This window comes from Molothrus aeneus, chromosome 5 (genome assembly GCF_037042795.1).
Source record: "Molothrus aeneus isolate 106 chromosome 5, BPBGC_Maene_1.0, whole genome shotgun sequence".
NCBI lineage: Eukaryota > Metazoa > Chordata > Aves > Passeriformes > Icteridae > Molothrus > Molothrus aeneus.
In genome coordinates, this window is record NC_089650.1 from 26212748 (window position 1) to 26237911 (window position 25164).

Here is a 25164-nt window from a genome sequence, read left to right on the forward strand (position 1 = left end):
AGCCTTTTAAATTGTTTCTTTTGATTCCTTGCTTAAACAAAATTTGACCTCATGTGCATGATTCCAAAGTATACATTCACCAGAAAAATTAATTCATGTCTAGTTTTGTGGTTTGCAGTTGTCTGTCACATGAAATATTTGCAGTATTGGAAGACTTGCAGTCACTGATATATACGCTTCTCTTTTTAAATTACTTTTGCTTGATTTTCTTATTAAAAAGACTCTTTCCTTATTTGATTGTCTTGACATCAAACTCAGTATCATGATAAACATGGTGTTGGATCGGGCACATCCTTTGTGAAAAGAAGTGTTTTGAGTTCTTATTAGCTAACTTTTTTTAAAAGTGGATTTTTAGTGCAAGATAGGTACATTGGGTAAAGGGAACAGAGGGTGGTAATATAAAAAACTCAGAAACTTCACTTTTTGAACATGTTTAGGAGCTTATGTATTGCAGCAAAATTATAAAAATAATTAGGAAAAAAAATTTAATAGATAATCTTACTGGATTTTTTTATGCCCCCAAGAAAATGTGAAGGCTGTTTCAGTTAATAGATGTAAATTGTAGTGCATTTCTGAATTCTTCCAGTTGTGCAGTGTAAAACTCACACCTAAAACAAAATGCATGGTTTTATGCTCCAGAACTAGAAGAAGTTAGAGTCTGGAAGTTAACAGCCTCCAGCTGCACAATGCTATCTGATTCTTTTTGCTGCAAACCTTGAGAGAGTAGATTGGACTTCTGGGGGTAGGCAGCTTGCTGTGCACTGAATGGGTTTGTATAGAGGGGAAGTTTTACATTGTTTCTGCCAATGTTACTTTTGCTGAGTTTTGAAATCTCAGTGTTTATTCTAGGATGTGTGTGTGATGTGATTTTATTGGGTTTGGTGTTATATTTGCTAGGTAGTGCCTTTTTCCTTCCTTATACTTGATGTGTATTTACACTGTCTTTTTGAAGGGAAAACTTAAAATTGTTAGATATTATTCCCAAAAATGATGGAAGGAGTCAATACATTGATTATTCTAGAGATAGCTTGAGATGTCATTTCAAGTGTGAAGTGTCAGCTGATAAAGTGAGGAAGATCTGTGGTAAGACTGACCTGTGCTGCTCTCTCGGAGTGGTGTGGGACCTCTCAGAGCCAAGGCAACTTGAGTATGGCTTTTGATGGACTCCTCACTGCCTCTTGTTGAAGCAGAGGCTGTCAGTAGTGCTCTGTTGTGGTCAAGTCAACTTCTTATTTTCTTTATTAACTGGTCACGATGCAAGTGCTGTACTTGAATAAGCTGTGGCATTCCTTATGTGATGGCATCAGTAGGTTGTGGCATGTGAGCCATCAGAGGTGGTTTGATTACCTGAAGGAGTTACTGTTTTATTTAAGCTGGTTTTGCTTAGCATATTTTATGGAGTTGACTGCTGGGTTTTTGCCCACTTTGAGTTTTTGTTTTTCCACTGACTTTTTGTCAGTTCCTTGGTCAGTGCTTTTCCCTTGAAGAGCTGATTACAGCTTTTAACTTGATAAACCTATGTATTGAGTGTAGCACTTGAAATACAAATTCACTTGTTTCTAGCTGTTGCTCTTTCCTGTTGCTAAAGCTGTGTTTCTTTGTACTGTCGTTCTGTAAATATCTGTAAGAGGTGAGAAACAAAGAAAGGAAATGTATGTGTGGGGTTTTTTTCAGTTTGATCTTTTATTATGTGAGAATGCCTAGAAGCATTGAAAAAGTGGGGAATTCTGTTAATAACTATAGTCAATACTAGTATGAAAAGTTTAACATGTTTGACTACTGAGAAGTCAACAAGCAAGCTGATTGTTTGCTGATGGAAAAGAATAGTTTGCATTTGTAGCAAACACATTGAAAAAGCAACACAGCCAGGCTGTCACACCTCATTCAATCTCTGCCCTTTCTGGGACAGCATTATAACAATGATAAAATGTTATCAGTGTCATCTTATGTAGCAGACATATGAAACATTGCTCAGTTTGCCTTATTTAAACTGTTAATATTTAGTGGTATTGCTTGTGATTAGTACTGTGGATAGTACATAGTACTGAGTTCAAATACCTTTTGTTGGAATGAGTGCTGAAGAAGCTTGTGAGTTCAGGATTTTTGCTAGTGAGCTCTCCTTAAACAAGGAGATAGGGTGTGTTGCAAGGCCAGTGTTTAGATACACTTTGTGAGACTTGAAAAACTGTTACACAGTTAACAAAAGCCTTTGTACCTTGCTTTAGATTTTACATGTAGTTTCTTTGCTAACTCTCCTTCCACTGATACACCTATCAGCTGATGAAAATTTTAGTAAGTGCCCCTGTGTTCTCCTTGCTTTTCCTTCCTCTCTGTCCTCCATGCAGTGAGAATCGTCTTTGTTTTTCAGTAACAAGCATTCTCACCTGCAGTGTCCTATTGTGGGAAAGGTTTCTTGCCACTCACCTGTAGCCTGGTTTACGGCCATCTTCTTGAGCAGCTCTCTGCAGCCCTCTTTTGCAAAGTAGGGGTTGAAACCTATGATAACTGGTGAAAATGTCAGTGTAATACTTCCCCTGACCCCCAAGGTGTGATGAAGCCTTGCTTTAAAATACAATGGCCTATTCAGCTGCAGGAATAACCATCAAAATGTTGGCAAATGTCTGTCCACGTATAGCCAACTTAACCAAACAAACGATGCATGAAAGTCCCACACATTGCCAAGTTCCCAAACATTGTATCCCAACTTCCATGTATACAATGGTGTCACTAACAAAAGCTGTGTGGTGGCTTCTGTTTTGTTTTCTTTTCTTTGAAAGGAGTGATACATTTCTAAACTGTGTCCTGCATTTCCTGACAGTCTCTGTTGGACGTTTGGAAGATCTAAACAGTGAGTCAGTACAGAGGCATAGTTTGAGACCTCCTGTGCTGTTTTTATCTGAGGCATCCAAAGCAACCGCTGAATGGTACCCCTGCAGCATTAGAATATAGTGGCTGTTAATATCTGTTGTCTTATCCACCATTGGGCTAAATCTAAGGCAATTTTCAGACAGTTCTTTTGGGTAGTCTTCATAAATTTCCAGACTTTTGGTAGGAATGTATTTCTTGGCTAATACAAGCAAGATATGACCTTGATGTTTTCTGAATAGGCTTTTCATAGCAGAATTACAGAGAAGGTAAATTGGCATAGTAGTTGTGCAAAAATGTATGGTTTTTAAGTCAGTCTTTTAAAAGATCGCATTCTTTATGTTTTTTCCCCCTGATTGTCTCTTATTGTGGATGCAATTGATTGAATCTTCTGTTTCTATGCATGCCCTTGGAGTGTTGCAGACTGTTATTGCACAGAGCATCATGTCAATGCTTTAAAGCTGATATTTTATTCTCTTTCAGTTGCTTGTCAAATTAGGTTGTTGTGCCTGTTTTCACCTCAACAGTACTCGCCTGCTTTGCACACAAACAAAAATTATTGAGTTATATTAGTATATTAACTTCCTTCAACATCTGAACAGTATTAAGAGAATGAAGAATTAGAGATACTGATTTGATTTGACTTGGCCATGGAATATGACTTTTCTTTAAGAAATAGATCCCACTGGATTAGAATTTCTAACTGATGACAAAGTTGTAGTCTTGCAGGTTGTGACACAATTTTAGTCTTACTCATCAGTAGCAGTAAAAACATAAGACAACTGAACTAAAAAATTATGTTGGTTCTATTCTTCTCAGGAAGAATCCAGCTTCTTTTCTAGGAAGAAATCAATTCTACATTCTGGTATAAAATACTACATAAATACATCTTTGGTCTCTCTGTCCAGAAATTTAAATACTTGTAAAATTGAAATGGACTGCAGGTCTTAATTATACTCAACATGACCTTTTTACCTATTTTTCTAATGATTAAATAGAGATGTTATCTGAGAAAGCCACTGTCATCTTACTATTTACATAAACACAGAGGGAAGGGTTTTATCTGGTGAAAGACATGAAAAATGTCAACTGTATTTTCTTTTTAGCAATATATAAAAGGAGTGACCTAATTTTTTTATTCTTTAACTTAAAATATGTCATGATTTTTTAAATCAATATGTAGGCCTTCTGAAATAAATTATGAAATGTAGTCTTGCCCTCACTGTCTAGGCAGACTGTTTAAGCTGCTTCTGAGAACTTCCTGAGGATTCAATTAATTGCTTTGATATATATTTGGAAAATATCTGTTTGATATCTATTTGATATATATTTGGAAAATATCTGTTTGATATCTATCTGATAACAATCTAGAAGCTACTTGATACATCTTTCAGCTCTGAAATACCACTTATGTTTCTCTCCATTGGCCCGAAATATATAGTTTCTGATCTTCCATCATGTAAAATGTTTCAGCCTTTAAATCACTGTGTAACTGGGGAATATCTGGGTTTTAGCTTGGACTTACTGTTTGAGTGCTGGTGAAGATGTGTGTCTTATATTGAGGAAAATTGTGGAGGTTCACCTGCAGAGGAAGAAACGTGAATGGTGAGCTTACTTTCAGTTTTCTAAACATGCTGGACTTTATTCACAGCATACAGCTTATTGTACCAGTGCAGCTGTGTGAGAGTAAGTCTGTATTCTGAGAGATGGACAGACATAGGTCGTGGCCAGAAGGTGTTGCAGCCCTGGGCTTCAATCACTGCTGTTGGCTTTTTGGTCATGCAGCTCACTGGCAACAGGCTGTAGCTAGGAATGCTGGCCTGGTATTTCTGGAAGACCAACAGTGAAACTTAGATACTCAAATCTATTTAAACTTAAAGCCTAGTCATGTGAATTCCAAGCATGTTAAAGTGCATCCTGGGTTTTGGTTTGGGCTAAGCTGTCCTATAGCATGTATATAGTAGAATAGTCATGAATGTTTTCCATATGATAAAGTGTCAGTTATCCTGAAATGGCTCTCCGGGGTTGTGAGGTTGAGGTGTGGATTTTTGTTTTGTTTTGTTTTCTTCTGTTTTGTTTCATTTACCGCAGTTCTTAAGTATTTTCCAAGAATGGAAAACAGTGAAGCAGTGAAGTTCCATGGTTCTCTAAGCTTGACCCATGTTGTAAGTGCTGGAATAAAAATACAAGATGTTGCAGGAGCTTTGTTTGTATTAGTAAATGCAGCTCTGTGCTATATGAAGCTATTTGTGCTATATGGCTCTCTACCACACACAGCTGTAGATCAGCAGCAATCATAGCATCCTAAATAGGACTGTTTATTCAATTCTATGCTGTTTTAAAATGGGATTGACTTCACTATCATCTGGATCATCTTCTAGCTAAGGAAGCTGAGTTGCTATGGCTGTGACTTTAAAACTTAAATAAGGTGCCTTATTTATTGGATTCTAAGGACCTGAGCACAGCTGAATTCCATCCTGTAAAAACTGTTTTGCCCATGGGACTATCCTTCAACCGTCCTCCAGTTTTAATTTGTGAAAAAGGAACTTTGAGTAAAGTAAGCTGTGCTCTCACTCATTAACTAATTAAGGCAAGATTTCATATTGGCTCTAAAAGACCATTTTATTAAAGCTCAGGGCAAAAGGAGAGCAGTTGGCAGAAGAAGAGAGATTGAAAGCATCTATATGGAGGTGTCTGAGGTTCCAGTTACTGATGATGGAGCCCTGGGAGGTGTTATGCTGACCCTTCCTAAGGTATGCACATCTGTTCAGTCAGGTGACTGGTTTCTTGCTCCATTAACTGTGTTGAATAGCTCTGCATTGGTAGTGATTGGGGAGTGGACAACTACATGTAAATGTTGGGGGTTTTTCAAACCTCAGTTGGGAGCCTTCAGCTGATGAAAAAAAATCATTAAAAGTAAGACAATATTCTGAAAAGGCCGACATTTTTGAAATACTTATTTACACAGCCAACCCCATCACCCCTAGTCCTACAGAGCAATATAGGAAGACAGAAACCCAGAAACCCTTCAGTCCTACACATTCATTTTCCTGTTACATGATTTTAAACTGGGAATAGTTATGTGAGGATTAGGAGGACTCTATAGTAGCCTGCAGTTTGTCTGGTTGTGCACTTGTTTGCCTGTGGGTCTGTGCCCTGCTTTTGCCGGGCACTGTGTTTCAACGTTTTAGGCCAAAGTTCTTCCAATAGTTAATAGCTCTGTAAATTATTTTAGCACAAAAAAACCCCCAAATTCCATGCTAGTTTTTGTAGTGAGATTTTCCTTCTAGTGTTGCTTTTAGTATCCTGGCATACTTCCCAAAGAATGCTGTCTTAATGATTCATACAAATATTAATGTTACCAGAAAGAAATAATTTACCTTGAATGGCTTTAAGGAGATAGAGCACTGAGAAGCTTAACATTATCAAGCTTGAAAATAAATCTCAACTATTAGAGGAGGTAAGTAGTTTTTTGTTCTTTGGGCTTATTTGTAAGTCTATCTTGAGGAAGGTAGGTAAAAAAAATCTTCTGGTGCTTTCATGGAGTCTGAGATCTTCAGTGAAATTTGGCATTATAACTCAAGCTGAGGCAAGATGCTTTCCTACAAAACTTCTGTGTAGCAGTTTCAGTTCTGCTGTGAGTGAAACCCATGTGTTTTGGAGTCTTTGCACTGAGGAAGGCCTGTCCCACTGCAAACAGCATGGTACTCTGGTGGTGCTCGATGCTTGGCATGGCCCATGGGCCTCCTGAAAGAAGAATGTTTCCCATGAGATCAGAAAATTGGGATTTGAAGTTTAGTATCTCACTCATTCTCATTGGAATGCCTAGACTGTTGGGTTAGGGGCTGTTTTGAGCTGTAAATTGTGTGCTGTCTCCTAGTTGTTTGTTTGTGCATGTATATTGGAGTTTGGTTTGAATGCCATTTTTAAAAAATTGTTCTTTCTGTGCATGGCTTCAGAAATTCTGTGGTGATCTCAATAACTTCTTCCTGATAAAAACTAGTGCATATAGTTGTGGATTATTTTTTGTTTTCTGTGAAACTGTCAGGCGTCTGCAAAAGTCCTTGAATTCAATAAATTGTCATTTCTTGGTGAGAAGATATAAAAACAAACCCAAGTAATCATCATTTAACTTCTTTTAGACTCTTTTCTTTCTGTGTAAAGTGAAAGATAAACCCAACCAGAAACATCAGCTAGGGAATCATGAGTTACAGTGCAGCACTGAAGGGGCTGTAAGTCCCAAAAAGTCTTTGCTTTTATTAAATGAAAAATGTGAAATATCTTTTGCTTCTCTGTGGCTGTGCTTTATGCAAGGTAATCCCTAAGTACATGTTAAAAGGAAACCAAAATTCAAGATATTCTCATACTTGCTTCTTCTGTAAAGGAGTCTGTTAGTTAAGGTATCCATCCAGGTGCAGGCTTACTGGCCAGGATGCCTCAGCTCCTCCCCCAGGCTCTGATGACACCTCTTGGTTGTAGCTGCACCATCTCCTCTTTATCCAAGACAGGTGTGGTCCTGATGTAGGAATATGTTGGACCTGATATGAATTCCTGCAAACTGACAGAAATGTTCACTAAATTTAAGCATCTCAGACTATCAGGTTTCTTACATGTTTGTCTTTAGAATAATAAAGTACACTTTTGAACATATTTACAGGGTTCATCTCAAGACGGTACTGAGAGATATTTTTTATTTGGCTGTATTTAATTTTAAATTTTTTGAAGAGATAAACTTAGTGATCCACCAGTCCAGTTTCCCAAACAAGATTGTCACTGGGGCTGATAGTTACAGATCTAGGAAACTTACACACTTCTACCTGTTATTGACTGCTGCCAGAAGGATCCTGATGATTCTGATTTTCCTACTGTGAAGGCAACTGAATTGGTGCTGCTGACATCAGAGTTGACATTGGATATTATCAGTCTGTGAGGTGCAGCTGGTTCCTGGGTTTGTGCTGTTTGAGGCTCTTATGTATGAGTGCTAGTTGCCTGTGTTTGTAGGAGCTGGTGTTCCTGTCCACCTCTGTACAGGAAAGATGACATTTCCCATGGCAAGATGACATTTCCCATGGGTACTTTGTTGCTGAAGGGTGATGGCTCACTCTGTTAGAGCCTGTGTGTCAGACCCCCAGCAAAAGCTGCGTTAGAATAAGGGTGCATGTGAGAGCTGACTCCAACAGTGCCAGATCCCCCAAAACTGAGGCCAGCCACGATCATGACAGTGCTGGTGGAGAGGCTGTGGCTGGTGGGTGATGCTTGCTTTATCTCTGCTTGTATGGGAGGAAGGCAGTTTCTAAAAAGAAGAGGAGGAGGTTTTGTCCATGTTTCCCATCTACCAGTGACAATATGCCTGTCTCCCTCCACCCTGCAGGCTCACAACTGCAGCACATTCCCTTTGCTCAGCAGCTATGCTCTGCCTGTGGCTGCTTGTCCTTGTGGACCTTGCCTGCAAATCTGCCTCCCTGCCTGCCTGGAAATCTTGGCTGGCTTTGCCCAATAATTGAGATGAACGATTGCTGTCCCCCTGGGCTAATTGCACATGTAATCTATTCTTTCCTCCTCTCTAGGGCTCCTATTTGCATAGAATAAACCCCAAGCACAATAAAACCACAAAAAAGAAACCCAAGCAAAAAACCAGATTTTGCTGTTTAAATGAAAAGAGATAAAGGGCAAAAGGAAGGAGAGGCCAGAGCAATTTTCTGCAGTCATTCTTTCTAGATGCACTTACTGGAACTGTGAGGAACACATGCTTTTCTCTATGAACAGCTTTTCTCTATGAACAGCAGACCTTCCCATCACTGGGAAACTAAACACAAAACTGAGAAACTAAACACAATATTGAAAACTGCTTAGTAGAGTTTCGTCCTGAAAGGATGCTGTTGCACTGTCATTGTGTGAAGTTGACTTCCTTCTGTATAAAACTTACTAGGAGAAAACCCAGTCCTATATTTTGTGACTCCCTATGGTTCATTGCCATTTGCTGTGTGCCAGGCAACTCTCTCTGGTTCTTGCACTCAGAGTGACTCTCACTGGCATCCTATGTTAATTGTATCAGATAAACATTACTGGGAACATAGTAGCTGAACAAATTCTTTACCTATACTTATATATTAGTTAACTTGGTTTAATCTGGAGTGAAACTGTGCTGATCAACTCTGCAAATAAATAAATAAATGGTTGTTAAGGTTTGATGCCTGTTTCCTGCTTAGGAAAGAGTACTCTGTTTTGTTTGGTCTAGTTGTGACAAAACTAGTTTTCCATATGATATGTGGTGGACTTGACAAGCAACTGTACTTGGTAATTAATTTCTGAAACGCTAAATAAATAATAGAAGTTATGAAGGCTCTGTTTAGAGCTGGGGTTATGAAGGCTCTGTTTAGAGCTGAGGTTACATTTGAGTAGCTGAACATAGTAGTTTTTCTGGGTTAAAACCAGGTAAATGTTGTTGAATTCTTAGTGACTCGTGAAACAAAATATTATGAATACCAAATTAATAAACGAATGCTACTTGTGGTATCAACATACGCATTCATTATGTTCACTTTGTCCTAATATTTAAATCTGTTAGCATCCAGATGCAAAGTTAAGAGCAGAAAAGTGCCAAAAGTCTTCATGTGTCCTCCATAACTCGTATGTGAGTGTGTGCTAGGTGAAGTGTGATAATCCCATTTAGAGGAGTGCTCTCATCTTGGATACTGGAGAGCCTTGGTTTAATGTTGGAGTACACTACAGTTTGTAGTGGCGTAAGAAACTAAAGGATAACATATAAATGTAAAAATACATATTTGAAATGAATTAAAGGGACAGGGGGCCTTAAAAAAGTTAAAGACAGGCACCCCACTTACATGAGGTCCCTTCTGCACTGCTTGGAATTACAGGGAGTCTTGAATGTGAGACGAGGTTTTTAGCTCTTACTCTGGCAATGTCTCAGTGTTGCTGCTGTTATGGGCTGAAGTGTGGATGGGAATTGGGCTCAGAGTTGGCATGATAGCCACATGAGTGAGGAGCCACTCATGAGTGTGTAGTCCAGCACTCAACACCAGATGTAATAAATGGTGAAAAATTAGGTGGATGGTACTTCTGGTAAGTGGCAGCTTGAACACTCCATGAATGTTTAGAGATACATAAAGAGGAACATAACACTGTTTTCATTTGTGGGCTAATGGGTAGAATGAGGGCATTGATCTGCTAAATTTCCACTCTGGTAAGCTTGTAGTATGTATGCTGGAAAGAAAATGGAATATTTCAGATCTGTAGAGATGTGATTTTCTTGATGTGGTGTTTATCTGAATGGCATTTACCAATTAATTATATGAAAGGTAAAAAGTGATTCTTAGTTGTCTGGCCCATATTAAAATCAGTACTTTCAATATGGAGATAATCAGTTTATGAATAACTGTGCTTTAGAGTGGTTCATTATATCTCCTTTTTAAAGACCATACTCCAGATGCTACCTTCTATTTGGAGTAAGAATGTGATTTTATGAAAAGCTGTATGGAAAATTGTTTTGTTGGGGGGTGGAAAGGAATTGCAGAACAGTCCTTTTTGTTTTGCTAAATAAAATTTTGTTGCTGGTATGTAATACTGTTGGGGAAAAAACTTACTGAATAATGGAATGTGCCTTTTGCAGGCATTTTCTAACATTTCAATTGCAAAAACTCTTATTAGAGCATGAAAGAATTAGTATGAATCTTCGAAATTGCATTTACTACTTCTTAAATTCACAAACAAAATTTACAGTTCTGTATAAAAATAAGATGGAAAAGAAATGTATTTCATATTTTTGTTGGTTTGTTTTTCCTTTTTGTAATAGGGCTTTATTTGTCCTCTCTGTATGAAGTCTCATGGATCAGCAGAGGAGCTGTTCAAGCACTATGAAGCAGTTCATAATTCTGGCATTGATTCAACTCACGGAGGGGAAGGTCATCTGTCACCAGAAAGGTGAAACAGTACTCATTTGTGCATGTGCTTTTGTGCTGGTGTTGAGCCGCTTCTAGTTACACTGAAGGTTTTATTAACTTGAACTTATGCAGTCAAGGATTTAAATGTTCATGTCCCATTTCCAACTAGAATTAAAAGGCATTTGTAGCTTATGTTGTCTGATACTGATCTGACAGTAGGTGAAAATCAGATACATATGTTTATGGTATTAAGCCACCTGTTTCTGATTCTGCAGACAATTCAGCGATACAGACCAGAATGATTTTTACAAGTGTGGCAGAAAAAAATATGGGTTTCTCCTAATTTCTAACATAGAGCTGAAATATCATCATGGGAGAGTGGAGAGGACAACTCTAAAGATAGGGAAGAAACACAATTTTGTCCCTAGTTAATTAGGGTACTTACTGGGGAATTACAATATCAGTATTTGCCTAAATAGCTTCCCTTATTACCTAGTTATTTGCAAGTCTTTGAAGTTTCTATGTGTGCCAGTAAGTCTCCTCCTGTGTTTCAGAAAATCCATGCTGATCTTCAGAAATCTTAATTAGTTTATTTAATTTTTTTTGGTCAAAACTGTATTATTAAATGCATCCCTAGGAAGAAGATCAGGTTGTTTCTTTTTTGAGAGCAGTGGCATGTAGCAGGAATTGATAATGTGAAACTTTCTCTAGAAATATTAACTGAGTAGTCTAAGTTGCTTTGGGAAGGTTTTTCTTGGGGGTAACATTTATATAGGTTTCCTCTTGCTTCCTGCTAATTCCTTTTCTGTTCAGTGCTTGTTTTGTGCTGCTGTAAAGAGCAGTCCATGCTGTTGTTTTGTCACATTCCCCTGGTTTGTACACAGGAGATTCAGAGAGAGCAGCATGGAGGTACACAGCACATGACCCTGTGGCTTCTGCTGATCCTGGGAAGTAAACAGTTCAAATGTTTTCTCACAAGCGGAAATATAGGCCAAAATGACAAATAATTACATTGAAAGAAATACATATATTTGTGTAACTAACTCAAGAGAGGGTGACTCTTTGGTGAAAAAAGAGTGTGGAAGATAACATGTTTCAGTTGTTACCCAAATGCATATCTGTATTTGATGTGACATAAGCTGGCAAGCCAGTACTGAGCAAAGCTGGCAAGCCAGTAGGAGCCAGCATTAGCAGAAGTCTTGGATGACTCTTTCCTTGTGGATAGCTGCCTTTTCTCTCAGCTGCTGCATCAAAAGAAATCAAAATTGAGGCTTTATACAGGATAAAGTGATAGGGTACTAATGAAGTCATATTGGGCTTCTGATGTGCACATTTATTCAATAATGAATATTCTTTTTATGCCTGATTTAAGTCTTTTTGGAGTAATTCAACTTAGACCTGAAGTGATACTTTTGTAGGATAATAGCATTCATGTGGGAGAATTCTTGGTCATAACTATATTGTTTATATAGTTTATTAAATTCTTATTTTTATGCCTGCAAATTTCCAAAGTCAGCCAGATGTTGGCTGGTGAAATTTAGTTATTTTTCCCTTGGTCATGACAGTTTAAGGACAAGTAAGTTTTGTTTTCTGTCACATAATTGAAAAAGTGGATGAGGTCAGGGAGTTAAGATGGAATAAAGGGAGTCTGGTGAGAGCCATTGTTTAACACATGAGCTACATTTTCCTATTAGTGTGGCATTCTTTAATGCTACTCATTTGCTTGTTTGCTTGAGAAAACACTCATTCAACATAAATATGTTTTTCCATGCCTTGGAATTCCATATTAAAGAAATATTGTAGCCTGCAGCAGGGAGCCACCCCACTTGCTCTCCATGTGTGAAGCTTATGTGCAACTCTTAGAACCAAGAATGGGAGGTGAAATTCCATATGTAGTCAATAGAAAAAGTTAAGTACTGGGAATTGCACAGTTTTCTCTTCATCCCACTCCCCAGTAAATGGTGATGAATAAGTTTCAAGAGTAAATCATGTAACTCCCCCAGTGTGATTCAGCAAGGCCATTAGTACTCAGTACTAGGGTGGAGGCACTGGCTTTACAAGTGGGAAACTGAGTGGACCATAATGAAAAGGCACTAAGGATTTTCCAGTTGGTAGGCTCAGATGTGCTGAGAGGAGGAAGGGATTGTCACAGTGCTAGCAGAAAAGGAGATTTGGTGAGGATTTGGATGATGGGAAGAAAAGCAAAGTTACAATGCCTGTAGCAATCCCTTACACTAAATCCCCTCAAACCACCCCCCCCCCCCAACCATGCATTTTCCACTGGTTAAACTAAATTCAGGTTTCATTTTAGAATGATTGAGTAAAATTTTATTTGGGATATCAAGGCAACTACTGTAGAAGGATCTTTACATTGCAAGCTCATTCCTTTCTCCTCCCTTATCTCTACTACAAACTAGCTTTATACAGCTCAAACCTTTTGATGTATTGTGAAGACCAGAGCATATTAAATGCTTTGGTATTGCAGGTCTGGTATATGTTCAGTCCAACTTCAATACAGCTGGCTGTTCCACCTGCTTTTTTATTTATAATCTTAGATCTGAGTCTTAGTTCATTGACTTGTACTGATGAGAAAGTGGCTCCCTCTTCTCCACCCACAATCAGGTTTTGGAATGCAGCTACACCTGCCTCAGTAAAGTTGTATTTGCAAACCTCCAGTAAATCTGTCACAGAGGCAGAATAATGTGTACATAACAAAATTTTCTTCTGAAAAAAGTAAATCTCCATGTTTGTTTTGTCATTAAAATTGGTCCACCTTGGAGTTCTTGCTGCACTGGTTCAAATGCATATTTCACTTGCTACTTGATGACCCTGACCCTGACTGGTGAGGAATAAATTCAATCTACATTAGCATATTAACATCAGTTAATATCCTAATGTAGATTGAATTTATTCCTCACCAGTTTAGCTAAGGAATAACTTGTTTTGGTGGTTTATTTTCTACCAAGTATGAGATAATTTGAAAGAACATCTGTGGAGGAGGGGATAATGCACACCAGCAGCAATAAAATTATATGGTATAAAACTGAGAGGATTTGTTGGCACCGGTACCCTGACATATATATTCTGTGTAACCACTGTACAAACAGTAAGAAAGAATATTTTTACATTATTTTAATGACCCTTGTGTTCTTGATTTGGAGTGGCTGTATCTCAGTAATGCAACATTATTCTTGTGTGTATAGTTGTGCAACTCTGTAAGGAGACCTGTGATTTTGAAGGGTTCTGTGTGAATCAATTACTAACAGTTATAGCCTTGGATTGTGTTCTTGTATGGCTGGAGGCTTGAGCATGAAATTTGAGAATTTAAAATTCTAAGGCTTTAAATATTCAGACCATGAAGTGAATATGTCTGTGGGGCATACCAAATTGCTGTGTGGATGAAAAATTATGTAACTGCATATTTCAGGAGTAAGATAATATGCTGTTGCTTACCAGTAGTCCATGATATGGAAAGTGAAGGAGAAGAAACCTGTCCTTTTTTTAACAAAGGCATGCAAACCCGTTAAATGTTCCAATGCATAGCTTTGTCATTCTGAGCTCATGTGGTTGAGCTGATGCACTGATTTAGATTTACATTCTATTCTCATGAGACTTTTTATTCTTATCTATTTCTTTACTTATCCATTTAATATATTTAGCATTTTTCAGGAGATGTGCAAAGTGATATTAATCTAAGTTTAAAAAAAACCCCTAAAAATAAATATTTATAATTATGTAAGTTACATTTATGTAGTACATGGCTATCAGTCTGATTACTTAACATGCATTACAACTTGTATGTAATTGACAAAATGTAACCACCGTGTATTCATTTTCTCCACTCTGTGGATATATTTATTCAGAGATGAAGTATCACTGCTCCGACAAGAAGTCCAAGACTTGCAAGCTTCGCTGAAGGTTGGAAATGTATTTTACTTGCACTTGGTTCTTTGTTTCAAATTGAAGTGTTCCACTGTCTTGAGCAACCAAATTTATAGTCTCTCTCCCCATCTTCTTTTTCTTTTTTTTTTTTTTTATCATTTTCCCCCTTAGGAGGAGAGATGGTATTCAGAAGAGCTGAAGAAAGAACTAGAGAAATTGCAGGGGCAGCGGCAGCAAGTAATTGCTTTAAAATACTTGAAGCAGGTTTATCGTCAGCATTGACATTGAAGATTAAAACCTGTTTTGTAAGGCACGTGGCCTGATTTAGTTAGTTCTGTAATTTAAATATTGACGTGTTCTTGCAAGCAAAGCTAGTTATCTCTACACAATGTAACTGTATATATGGAAATGTAAAGAACAAAGTCAGAATAGATAACGATTCTTCCATACTACTCACTGCAAGTTCAGTTCAGACTTTTACTTCTGTTGAGCTTATTCAGAACTCTGTTTATTAAAGAAAGTAAATTGAATGTGGTGTTTCATCTTTTATGAAAAAAGGCTATGGAGTCCTTCTTGTAAAGAACTTTTGGAAAACAGCAGTGGTATTTCATAGGTATCCAGCTGAGCTCAAAAATAATGCAAGGCAAATTGTGGTGTGTTGTGCCCTAAAGGAAGCTTGCTTTTTTTATTACTATGAGCTGCTTAGATGTGGGATAGTTACAAACCTCAGAAATTGCTTTCTGTCAAAGCTCCCTCTCAGGATGTTCTTGATGTCTGATTTCTATGTAGAGGAAAGGGAGGGGGAGGGTATTCTTTCTGGAACCTTATGAGTGGAAACCTTAATAGTGTAGTGATATATGAAATGAAAAGTCATCTTGGCCTTTTCCAGTCTTCCAAATCTAAGTGATTCAATTCAGGTATTTTTATACTGCTGTGCAGTATTTGAGCACAGAAGTCCTTGTTTCCCTGTCTTTTCAAAAAAATGGATGAACTTTGGAAGTAGTAGTTTTTATTCCTACTGTCTAATGGTACATTTATTCTGTTTTCTTAAGGAGTCTAAATCTGATGGATTGACAACAGCTACGTCTACAGGTGGCTAACATTTTATTATAATAATTTCTGCACTGCTTTGGAATTTAGTTTGGTTTAGCTTTTAGGTAAATTAGCACTTTTGGTAAATTAAAGAGCTGGAAAGCTGGAATGTTACAATTACTGGCAAAAAGTTAATTGTAAGATCTATTAAGAGCTATTTATGTTAAGCAATGGTCTGGGGAAATGTTCCAGGGGCTCAGGGTTTGAAATTTTTAGAAGCAAAACAGGAGTTCTGAATCTGAAAGCAGTTCTCATGAGGCATCTTGAACACTTCTTTAATAATTTCATATATTCAAGCAGTGAGGACTACTACAGCACTATACTATATAAACTCTAGCATTTTTCATTGATGGTTTTATGAAGTATTTTTCTGTGCTCATTGCTAGCAAAGAAAACAGTGAATTTTTGTTTGTTTTGATGACCCATAATTTTTGGTCCATTTTTCTCCATGAGGCTCTCACAGAATAAAATTTTCCCTATTTGTAAGTAAACTATCTGACTGATATTGATTAAAGGTTTTCATTACAGTTCAGGGCTTGGAGTTTAACATCATGTCACAATGATCTGCAGGGCTATTTGTGACCAATGAAAACCAATATGTACTCAATCCTGCAGAGTACTCAGCTAGTGACAGTGACATCATGCTTGCAGATATTTAACTTCAGTAAAGTTGTTCACTTTGCTGAGATGATTGGATGTTAAGGGATTTTGGATTACATATTCACCTCTCATGATTAGTTATGGGCATGAGGAACTGTATTGTCCTAATTCTTCTAGAAAATAATACTGTTCTTTTTATGGAAATAGAATCATTAGAACGGCAACTAGAAGAGATCCAAGTAGAAAATTTTAACATTAAGCAAATGAAAGACTTATTTGAGCAAAAAGCAGCACAACTGGCCACTGAAATTGTGGGTAAGTGTATTAGCATGAGATCTGATTCTCTTTTTGTGCAATTTGTGAAAGGGATAATTTATTCAACTTCTTTCTAACTAGATCTTAAATCAAAGTATGATGAAGAAATCAGCCTTCGGGAAGGTGCAGAACAGAAGGTGACAAACCTGAGACAAGAACTGCAGAAAGAGAGAAGTACAGTAGAAGACTTAAAGACAGAGCTGGTATTCACATCACATTAATGTTTTTGTTGTTTTCAAATCAAGGGAGGTGTTTATTTAAATGCTTGCAAACACAGTTTTAAAGTAGTCAAACTCTGTTGAGCTTGAAGGTGTATGCTTGTGGGCTGAAAAAATTCAGAGTACCATTGTTTTTGATCTGCATTTTCAGTGTTTTTCCAGTGAGAAATTATATGTTGTTTCTGACATGTATTAAAATCCACCCTGCATTATGTTGTCGTCTTCTCATTTGATGCTCTACCATTCAGCATTTCTGCAGTATATTACACATATAGATGTGCTGCACAGACTTGAACTTGGAGCATGCCATTGCTGACTTCAAAATCTATCTTTAGGTCACTTTTTCCATGAGGAGTTATGCTCTGACTGTCCTTGGGCAGCTAGATTTTTAAGAAGTGCTCAGAGAGGTGTTTTGTGACATGGTGGCTGAAAATCTGGCAGCTGTCATCATCATGCCTATGTTAATCTTGTCCCTCTTGTGCTTGGCTGATAATACCAATGTGTGTGTATTCCAGGATTTGGGCTCCTGATGATTTTTATATTCAGCCATGGCTCCAGGGAGCAATCCCAGTGACTCAGCAAGTAGGGCCACTTCTAAAGCAGTAATGCAAGGAATTTCCTAGTTTCTCACACTCAGCTACTGCATAGACTCTGGAGGAAAGTAGGACTTGTTTATCTCCCTTCTTCCCTGTAGCTGACTGCCCTCAAGGCCTATTGGCCTTGCCCAAATGCTGGACCTATCCATTCCTCCCTGTTCAGTTGCTTCTTGTGTTGCCTTTTCCTTATCATTTATTCTGTTCCTTTTGTCTTCTAAAGATGCCAACACTCCTTTTCTCTGCTTTCTTTAGTGCTCCTGGTTGTCACCCCTCTCTTTTCCCTTCATACTGTTTCATACTGAGGGATTTTCTAGTGCTTGAGATGCAATTACCAACAGATTTTGCGTGTGGGTTTGGTATGAGCCATATCTGACAGCACCTTCAAGACGCTGCCTTCAGCTGCCCTTTTGTTTCATCTGTGGTGATTTTTTGAAATAATTCTGGAAGACAGGGGCAGTATCCTGTAACTAGCCATCTACCTACATAAAAGTTACAAAAATTAAATCTTTGAGACAATTTTTGTTTTGTCAGATTTGGTTGAAATCAATCAGCAAGTTCAAAATTTAGCAGACAAAACCTAAAAACTACCCCTTAAATCCTGTTTTCTTTGGGAATTATAAGCACTTCTATGTGTTTTTTTGGGGGAGGCCGTTTATCTCTTTTTTTGTTTATTAAGTCTAGCTGTAATACTGTATCCGTCACCTTGTCTATAAGTGGATTATTTGATAGATTATTAGAAATGACATTGACTCTGGAAGCATGTCTGCCATTGTGATGCTTGTTGCTCACTGTTCCCAACTTTTCAGCTACAAAGGCCTGGTGTGGAAGATGTGGCTGTCCTGAAAAAGGAGCTGGTCCAAGTTCAAACACTGATGGATAAAATGACCCTGGAACGTGAAAGAGAATCTGAAAAGCTGAAAGATGAGTGCAAGCACTTGCAGGCTGAGCAGGCTAACTCTGAGGTATAATAATAATGCATTATAATAGTAATAATCATACATAAAGATGTGTGTTCTAGCTTTGCTGTGATTATCATATGAAAATGGAAAATAATAACTAATCATAATGAAAAAGCATATTTCATTATGATTAATTATTTCATTATGATTATTAATCATAATGAAAAAGCATTTAATTGAATCTTATCACTTCTTCAAAAGTTTTGGTTATTCTGCTCTTCCATCAGTTACAACTTCCACTTCCATACAAGCAGAAGAAAAGGGAGGCAACATCTCAGATTTGGATCTTTAAGGATATCTTCACTCCTCAAACTGTCTCAAACAACTCCTGGCTAAAACACAGTTTTGCTAAGTGTTACTTATAAGAAAATAAGAACTGGAAGTCCTTCATGGGCACATTGGCTGCAGTGCTTGACATAAATGTTTGTCCATGTTTCATCTCAGCTTTGCTCTTCAAGAACACATCAAGGACTGAAAGTTTAAAGTGATTTTTACACCATTCTTGGCTGGTTTTACAGGCTGGCTGAGGATACACATACTAATACTGGTTTTCAAAGTGAATATCTTTAAGATAAGGTAAATGCTCAGTATGGGTGAAAATAACAAAAATCATATTAGCCCTATATGAGCATCTTCAAATACTGCAGGAGAGGGATGTGAAGAACAGTGTAGTCTACAATTGTCACCTAAATCTGTTTATATCTTTTTTCAGACCTGTTCCTGAAACTAGCATCTGCATCTTTCACATGAATATTCATACTGAGTGATTCCTTTCATCTTTAGTTTTTCACTATAGTTGCTCCTGCATAGTGAATGTGTCATGAAAACAGCTGCACTGCTTTGGAGCTAAGCATTGCTATGAATCTCTGCTTATTGGGATTTGTTTCAGTATCTTATAAATCTTCAATAAATGAAGCAGCTAGGCTTGATTGTTAACTTGAGTGCCCAAAGAAGTAAACAAAATTAGTAGCCTAAATTGAGGGTAAATTTAATGAAGCCAGGACTAGTGGTTTTTTTGTTTGAGATTTTTTTTCCCCTCCCACTAAGCATTAGAAGGCATTAGAAACACTGGAATATTTATAAAACAAATTTGAGGAAGTGTGCAGCTTTTGCAACTGCTTCTTTCCGTCTTTCATCCATCCATTTTATCCTTCTGCTTTCTAATAGAGACACTTAAATTTGAGGTAATTTTTTCTCGAAGCATTTAATTTTCATAGCAAATATCTGTCATATCAAGACAATTTCAAGATGTTATTAAACCGATGCATTCCTGGTTTTTTAATGGTTCATTATTCATACAGACACATCAGCAAGAAAATACCAGGGCTGAATATTTACCCCGGATATATTTCCCTGTTAAGAAGAAATGTGAGATTGTCTTACTGAATTGTGAACAAGAAATGGATCTTTATGCATTTAAATTATGATTCTAGTTGGAAAGGCTGCAGTGGTGTCCTTTGTAAGCTACCTGCACATTTTCTGCATTATATTCTCTCAGTATGAAATAACCATATTGTTTTCTGGTAACACCCTGGAATGTTTGGCCAAAAAAGACCAATCCTAGGATGTGTTTTAGCTAACAGCTTTGCTGTGAGACAGCATGGTGAGGCACAGAGTTACAGAAAGTCAGTAAACTATATGCACTATAAGCAAAGTGTTCTAATGTTCTCTTTGGTGTTCCTTTTTCTGTAGGAAGGTTGTAAATTGGATGGTCATTGTCTATTACTTCTGTTCTGCTTTAGTTCACTTTTGGATTCAGTATTTATGCATTTGTGCTGAAATCTCTGCTTATGAGAACAATAGGAAAGAAAACTTCTTTATAAAAGGTCACTACTATATAGTATATTTGAAATGAGTGCATTAATACACAACATGTTTTAGGGTAGCTATGCCCTAAAGTGCTTTTCTTGTTTTTTTCCATTACTGTATTCAAATACTGTGCAGTCATTGATATATTCTGTTCTGTACTGATCCTGTTTAATGGGGTAGTATTGTTCCTCTGATTGTGCTGACCTGCAGGGTTGATGTGTCCACACCAAGTTTGCATCAAATGCCAGATGCTCTTGCTTCTAAAGCCTTTTCCAGCCCATTTCCTTTCCTAGAGTGGCCAAGATTTTGGCCGTGTAACTGCAATGACTTGGAAAGGTTTCACCTTTGGCTAGAACTGTGATAATTATCAATGGATAATCTGTTATGATTTTCATCATTTTTGGGTTCAAGCTGGCATTTGCTGGCATTTTGGATTGAGTCAGATTTTTGACTTCCAGAATAGGATATAAATGAGTCTCAGCTGGGAAATTGCACTCAGTGATACTTAGGATGGTGCTCTGAGTTTAGTTTACTGGTGATTTTTTTCTCTAGGCATTTTATTTGTATAGAAAATGTATTTTTATTTTACTACCAGACATCTTCCTTTTTTTTGAATTATGCATGGAAGGCTTTGTTTTAAATGTGGATTTTTCTGTTTGTCTTTTCAGGCTACCATTAACCAATTAAGAGCTGAACTTGCCAAAGGACCGCAGGAAGTAGCTGTGTATGTTCAGGAGCTGCAAAAGCTTCAAAGTTCAGTCAAAGAGCTAGAACAGAAGAATCAGGTGAGAATGTTATTATTTCCTATGCTTATCAGCTCACATTAAAATGGAACCACTTGACACAATGCCTTTGGAAACACTGAAGACTATCTTCTTGCAGAAGTTGAGAATTCGTTTGCCATTTTGTTTAACAATTGGATTACTATAATGTGCAAGCAAACACCATATTTTAATGATCATCATACCCTACAACTGAAATTCTTTAGGTTGCTATGATTGCAAATTTTTAATAGCTGTAGTTCATGCTTACCTATCATTAAGCAGAATTGCTATCTCACACATTAAAAGTAGTGTCCCTGGAAATAATACATTTGCCTAAAAATCATAATTTGAAAGATATTCTCAGTTCTCTTTGTTGATTTTCCAGTTTCTTAGCTTTTAGATTATACTTTCATCATCTTTTTCAGGCCATTTACTGGCATAATGAATGGTAGAAAATGGAAATTAATTCCAGAAATTTCTCAACTTACATTCTTTGAGAGCTCTTTGAGTTTGCTGCATTTTGTTACCAGAGCTCTTTGAGTTTGCTGCATTTTGTATTTGTGTTTAGAAGTCATGTATTGTGGGGGTATAAATGGAACTCAAGGGGGACAGGAAGCAAGGACAAAGATGTGTACTGCTTCATATTGCATGTAACACTGGATATGAACTGGATATAACATACATGCATTTACTAGGAACCTTGTCAGCCTTGGAAAAAGGAAAGGGCAGGGACAAAACAGAGTGTATTTAATGTAATCTAATATTAAAACATTTGCAAAAAATATAAGAAGGTGAAATTAAAATTTGGTAAATGAAACTACCTTTAGAAGGATGACTCTGTTTGGCTCACTAAATCAAGTGTGGAACTGAAAAAGTAAGAGTTGTCATGCTGTAATTTTCCATAGACCAACCAAATGAATCAAGCTTTTGGCAGAAGTGTTGCTATACAATATAGAGCCCTTTCCTGAATCTGTTGGTATTTCATTAACAATGAGGAGTGAAACAGATTGATGCATAAGATAACCACACATTAAGAGAGAGTCCTCTGCTATGTCAGGTTAATGCCAAACACCACTTGAGGAATTAGAAGAGGAGAAGTGGCAGTGAACTGCTTTTCCTCTTGCAGTTTTAGTGACTTAAAGCAGTTTGCAGCCATCTCTTAATGCAGCTTTTTGTAAGGTGGTATCCATAAGAATTATGTGCTAGCTATGGAATTTTGGCCCTGGAGGAGTTGGACCTAGAATTGGAAAAGGTAAGACTAGCTTACAGTAGGAGAAATTGCTTCCACTTTGAACAATGTGTCATCCTTGAAAAATCTATCAGGGAGGAGTCATTAATTCATGATAGAGCACATTATATGGAGAATATATAGAATATAATACATTTGATATGAACATTGTTTTATAATCCAGTTGCAGTGTGAGAAGATATTTCTGTGCATTGATATGAAGTTTTTCAAGCTCATGTACAACCTCAAGCAAGAAAGCTGTTTCTTATATTTTCAGGAGCTATACTGAGAAAAACAGAGGTATATATAAGTATATATATCAGTATATAGGATCAGTTTTCTGAGACAGCTCTCTCTGTCATTTTTAAAGCACAATAATTATTGGGCTTGGCTTGCCTTGCAGAGGCCAGTAAGGGCCTGTAGCCCAGAAGACAGCTAGCTTGGAAAATTTTTCAACTTTTCCCCAAGCAATTGCAGTTGTAATTAAGTTGGTTTGAACATTCAGGGAAAACAAATTAGTTTTCAGGAAAAAGAAATAGAGTTTGTGTTGTGTTCTCAGTAAGAGGAAGTGAATTTATGTGAGAATATGAAAAACAGTATTTCCAGTTGAAACTGTGTGCTGTATGGGCTTTAGAACCAATGTGTGTAATACAGGTTAATATTTTCTTTAATACTGTTTTTGAACAAGCTCTTCACTGTTCAGCATCAACACTTAGAAAGAAATTTGAATAATATGTTGAACAGCTGCAAACAGAATTGTACTTGAATTGCTGTGTAACTCTCTTCACAGAGTCTAACTGAGAAGCTGCTGAAGAAAGAACAGGACTACACCCAGCTGGAAGAAAAACACAATGAATTATCTGTGAGTAAGAAGAACGTGCAGGCAAGTTTTCACCAGAAGGACCTGGACTGCCAACAGCTTCAGGGAAAGCTGTCTGCTTCTGAAGCCTTGATACAGAGATTACAGACAGAGCTAGGTGAGAAGGCAGAAGCAAGCCAGAAGCTTAAAGAGGAGTTATCTGAAGTAGAAACAAAGTACCAGCATCTCAAGGCAGAATGTAAACAGCTCCAGCAGCAGAGGGAGGAAAAAGAGCAGCATGGCCTGCAACTCCAAAGTGAGCTCAGTCAGGTAAGTTTCCTTACGCCTCCTAGACCATCCCATGATGGTCTAGGAATGGTTCCTTAAAACCATCTGATAAGTTAAAAAAACTGCATATTTAAATGTAAATGCATATTTCTTACGAACATGCACTTACATTTCCTTATTTGAAGGAGAGTAATTAACCAGCACTTGTATTTTGCTACTCTGTAGGAAGTCTGAGAAAAGCAAGTCTTGGTTTTACATTAGAACTGAACAGTGCTTGATTTAAGTCTGAGTAGTGAATGTAGTAGGGAATACCTAGTGTGAAAAGCCAGGGTAATGTGAAATCTTGATATTGCTTCCTTAGTGTTTCTCCCCAAACAATTTCTCTTTATGTTGCTGATAGCTGGGAAAGTATCCAGAGCATACATCCCCCCCCACCAGAACCTATTATTCTGCTGAGTCAAATGACTTAGAGAAGTAGGACTTTCATATAACATTGAGCATTTTGAAACTTGAGGTTGGTTGAATTCAGTTTATCTTTTTTTGGAGAGTCATGTGCTAGACTGGAGAAATATGTGTGTATCAGTAATCATGTCGAGACTTGAGATGTAAAAAATTATATCTTTATTTGTTAGTATGACATACTTCATTTTAATCTCGCTAAAGCTTATTTATGTTAAAGTGAGTGTTTCTTAGTTCTCAACCCTTTGTAAAATCTGAAACATGTCAAGTTGCAAGCTCCCTATGTATGGTTTATCTCAGAAGAACTGTGACTTGGCTGAACCACATTTATGTGCGTATTGCATCCCCAGAATGTCCTTCCTTCTCCCATCAGTCTTCTGTCAGGATGAGAGGAGATAATTATATTAGTTTTCTACATTTGGGGAAACTGCCTGCGCAACAGAATCATAGCCAAGAGGTTGAGCTGAAATCTGTCTTCAGCCTCAGAGGACATTTTCAAGATGGATTTTTGGGGTGGGAAAATTAAGGAGGAGGATGGTGAGTAAAGCATTGCTGAATGAATTCCTATGATAGGAAATGGAGGCATGACACATTCTCTGGTGATACCATTGGGAGGGAAGACAACCTAACAAACCACTGAACTTCAGGATGTGTTTTAGAATTGTATGGTAAAAGAATAGTGCAGGAAAAAAACCCCTTTGTACCTGGTATAAAAGAAAAGAAAAGCTAAGCATAAACATGTTCTCTTTTTTCTTCCTGCAAAGTAGAGTTGATTTACTATTGTAATGAAAAGAATAAATTCCTCATATTTATTCACTTGGTACTTCACTGGAGTTACCTTTTTATGCATGTAGTCTATTAGCTTACATTTAGCATTATGAATTCTGTTTATGGAGGTATATGTAGAGTTGTTTAGTCAAATCACATTTTTTAAGAATCCTTGTCATCTTCTCAAAATTCATTTGAATGAGTGCATATCTGCTTAAGTTTGTACATGTTAGAATTTGGGTGATGTGAAAGAAGTGATCTTAATGGAAGAAACTTCAGTTATAATGTTGGTTCCAGCCCAGCAGTAGGAGGAGGGTGTGGATGAGAGAGTATGGACTCCTTCAGTTTTGAAGAAGTGTTAATTGCTACTAAATTTTGTTGAGAAAATTTGAATCTACTTGATTGTATCTTTAAAAGTCTAGATATTTTCTCATGATTTTTTTTGCATTCTGTAGCATAGGTTAATCCTTGATTTTATGGTCCCTTTTACTTAAATGTCATCTTAAAGTTCTTCAAAAATACTTAACCATGTCTGTAATAAAAGTAATTAGTGTCAAATATTGTTACTGATTTCCCTCTTTCCAAACATTTTCTCCCAATATCAGCATAGCAATGAATAGT

General features: G+C 37.3%; 1 protein-coding gene across 1 annotated transcript in view; it reads left to right on the plus strand.

Annotated features, from left to right (window-relative positions):
• Positions 1-25164, plus strand: part of EEA1 (early endosome antigen 1) — a 68922-nt gene that overhangs the window by 10782 nt on the left and 32976 nt on the right. The window contains exons 3-11 of the mRNA XM_066549603.1: positions 10679-10806; positions 14630-14684; positions 14820-14885; positions 15701-15740; positions 16548-16655; positions 16737-16858; positions 18276-18431; positions 20906-21022; positions 23020-23358. Coding sequence (XP_066405700.1) covers positions 10679-10806; positions 14630-14684; positions 14820-14885; positions 15701-15740; positions 16548-16655; positions 16737-16858; positions 18276-18431; positions 20906-21022; positions 23020-23358 — 1131 coding nt within the window. The remainder of the gene's footprint in view (positions 1-10678; positions 10807-14629; positions 14685-14819; positions 14886-15700; positions 15741-16547; positions 16656-16736; positions 16859-18275; positions 18432-20905; positions 21023-23019; positions 23359-25164) is intronic.